General features: G+C 48.7%; 1 protein-coding gene; it reads left to right on the top strand.

Moving 5' to 3' along the window:
• Positions 1–285: 285 nt before the first annotated feature.
• Positions 286–2,081, top strand: GSTUM_00010355001 (uncharacterized protein; the record flags this gene model as incomplete). XM_002841236.2 has 2 exons in its annotated part: positions 286–806; positions 870–2,081. The coding sequence occupies 2 exons, from the start codon at positions 286–288 to the stop codon at positions 1,900–1,902; spliced, it is 1,554 nt and encodes a 517-aa protein (XP_002841282.1). The 3' UTR covers positions 1,903–2,081.
• Positions 2,082–3,181: the final 1,100 nt, after the last annotated feature.

The raw sequence follows: 3,181 nt of genomic DNA, 5'->3' as shown, positions 1-3,181 counted from the left end.
CAAGTGTAAATCCGCACCTATTCCGCTATCCACTGCTGTATCGGGAATGGGGAAACACCGACTGGTTGCCTGGCAACCAGACAGATAGGGTACCCGGCTTTCAGCCGTAACTTCAGGTGTAAACACATGACCCCTGTCAGGGCGGGGCAGGTGAGTAACAAGCGGCAGAAAGAGAGGTTCTTTCTTGCCTGCAAATAATAAAGTCTTCCTTCTCTCTTTCCCCCCTCTATTCCCCCTCTCTTGCATTGACAGATTTCATTCACTTTGTTTTTTTTTTTAAAAAAAATGCGACGAATCCTCAGCATACGAACAATTTCTACAGTACTTAATATTCTCTCGTGGATACTCCTCCTCCCGCCAGCGATTCAAGCCTTGCCACTCGGTTCGCTCATCCCACGCGCAACCCGGAAAGAGGTGACAGTAACCCGCGATCGGGTATGCCTTAGCCCTGCACCGTGGACACAGATACTCTCTTTCTTCCTGACAAACTACATCGCGAGAATCGCAACGTTCAAGAAGACCTCCGGGTACAAGGGATCGAGGGACCACATACGCACAGCAATAAGTCTATTCGTGCCATTTTACGGTATCTCGCAGGCTGCCGAGACGATCGCTCGGGGGGCGCGTTTTTTGGGTCGGGACGAGCTGGGCGGGGCGCTACATGCTGGGGCGTTGTGCGTCATGCAGAGATTGGAGAGTTGGAGACCGAGGAACGGCAATATCGTTTGTGGGTGCATTATTGAGCCGCCGCCGAGTAGAACAACGGGGAGGAAGAGGAGGAGGAGAGGGAGGAAGAAGAAGGATCTGTATGTTACTATATTGCGAGACAATTGAATCCTAATAGAAGACTTACGAACCGGTTAAAACAGGGCTGATACTGGCGAGGCAATAATCCTGATCCAACTCCCAACCATGAAACAGCTCGATGACCCTACAAAGTGGAATATACAAGGCCAATACCGCCTCCCAGAAGGCTACTGTTTCTCCTTCCTTCCAGCGGGTACCTCCATCGGCCCTATAAACCCCCTCACAAAGCGCGAAGACATAGTGATCGCCTCCTCATACGGCACAGCAAAGTCCTTCACTGGTGTCCTCCAAATACTTATCTCAATCTTCACACTCTACTCCTCCTCTTCCGACCAAGTCAACCTATACGGCTATGCTGCCTTCGGCTTCAGCGTTATCCCCTACACGATCATGTCTTTTCTCAACGCGATCGCGAATTCAATAGAGGCGGATTACGATACGCTGTTCATGGTCGAGTCGGAGGTTATGGTTGAAGCGTATAGGCGCACCAACGAGGAGTTCATTGGTGCGGTTGCCGTGTTGACGCCCGACTATGATAAGGAGGGCGTGGACTTGCAATTTCGGAGGAGTAGGGAGCATGGTTGGAGCGCGCACGAGCTTGATGATAACGGGAGGGAAGTCGGAAGGAGCTGGCGGGTTACGTTCCAGGAGGAAGAGATCGAGAACAAGGATTTTTCGACGCCAGCGAGGATTAATGATAATGCTGCTAGAATCATGGTTCCAGCCGAGGGACAGTACCGGCGGAAGAAGAAGGTTGTCAAGTCTAGTCAGAAGTTTTATAACTTCTCTGTCTTCATTATCGTTTTCATCTCGCTCATCATTCCTTATATCGTCCTTGGCAGTCTCAGCCATTTCAAGGCCGCAGACAGCACGGCGAGACAGCGCACGTTCATGATGGGCTGGTTGGTGGTCGGTCAGGTTATTGGCGTGGTGGACTTGATCGAGTCCACTGGTGGTGGGAAGAAGCGGTGGTGGGATTTACTGGAGAATTCTATCAAGCTAGTGATCGTTATTGCGGGATTTGCATTTGCCGTTGGGGGGTTCATCGAGGCGGGGAGGATGATGAGAGCTTTTGGTTTTTGTTTTAGGACTTGAGGCCGATTGCAGCTATTGCTTCTTTCCCCTTCGTCCTATTTTTGTCTTTTTTGGCGTTGGTATGGATTTCTGGTTTTTTATGATACCCGGTTTGGAAAATTGGAGTGGGATGCCCTTTCCTTCTTCCTCTGTTTTTTCTTCTTATCCATTGTAGAATCGGTTTAAGTTGGGAAGGGGGGTTAATCTGCGTACGTTGACGGAATTGTCATGTTAGCTCTAACCTGAATGTGCTTTAATCAATTAATGATTCTGGCTCACAATTAACTTAGGGAGAGTTTGGCGCGCCGCGACCTGGATGATTTCAAATCACATGTCAAATCCTATACCACGACAGACTTAAATCATAACCCTAGATTCGTGGTTCACGACATGATACCAAACAGCACGATATCACACAGAGTTGGGATTCTGGTTGCGCTTTCGATCATTTATCTTGATTAGTGCTGAAATTCCGAACACTATTCTTCGCACTTTCGTTTGATTCCCAACTCAATCTGATCCGGCTCTTGCACAAAAATTACCTAGCATAACGGTACTCGTTTCGGAATTGTTATTTTTCCCAGTCATCATACGATGGCTCGATCGGACCTTGAAGGCCCTAAGCAACTTCCCCATCGGGATAACACTGCAGGTAAATTAGGTCAAATTCCTTGAATCAAGGTCTCCCCAAATACCCCCCTTAGCCTTTCTCCCTCTGTTGGGCGAGTTGCCTTGATGTGTTGTGAGGTGGGAGTGCTGAACATCTGGCTATCATACCTAGCTTACGATACTCCTTGGTATCATACATCGCGGTTGGTTCAGGAAAGGAAAGTTATCAATACGCGTGGGTGCCGCTTATCGGTGTGAGTGGGACGGTCTTAGGCGCAGGTATTGGGCAAGGAATAATTTATCATAGCAACGCTCTGCGCCGCACGGTACTGTGCCTCTGTCCATACTACCGTATTACGCAGGTGGTCACCCGTCTGTACCACACGGAATACCTACTGGGAAACTGATAGAAACAGATATACTGACAAGTCAAGAGCCAGAATAGATAACAGTTGAACAGATCGAGGTACTTGAGGGCATAAAGTGATTGATCCCTTCGGATAGGACATATTATTGCTAAACCCTCGAATTCATCTTCTTAAAAAGGGGAATGAAAAAGAAATAAGGGGGGAGGGGGGGAAGAAACAAACTTCCCTCGGCGACTGGACAAAGTCTCCAGGGTACGGGTTTTCTATCCACAGGCCCAAGCTGTGATACAACAGTTCCTGAGGAGTCTGATATCGTGAAGTTC

This window comes from Tuber melanosporum (genome assembly GCF_000151645.1).
Source record: "Tuber melanosporum whole genome shotgun sequence assembly, scaffold_7, strain Mel28".
NCBI lineage: Eukaryota > Fungi > Ascomycota > Pezizomycetes > Pezizales > Tuberaceae > Tuber > Tuber melanosporum.
The sequence above is the reverse complement of the archived record's forward strand: the minus strand, read 5'-3'. Positions and strand labels throughout refer to the sequence as shown.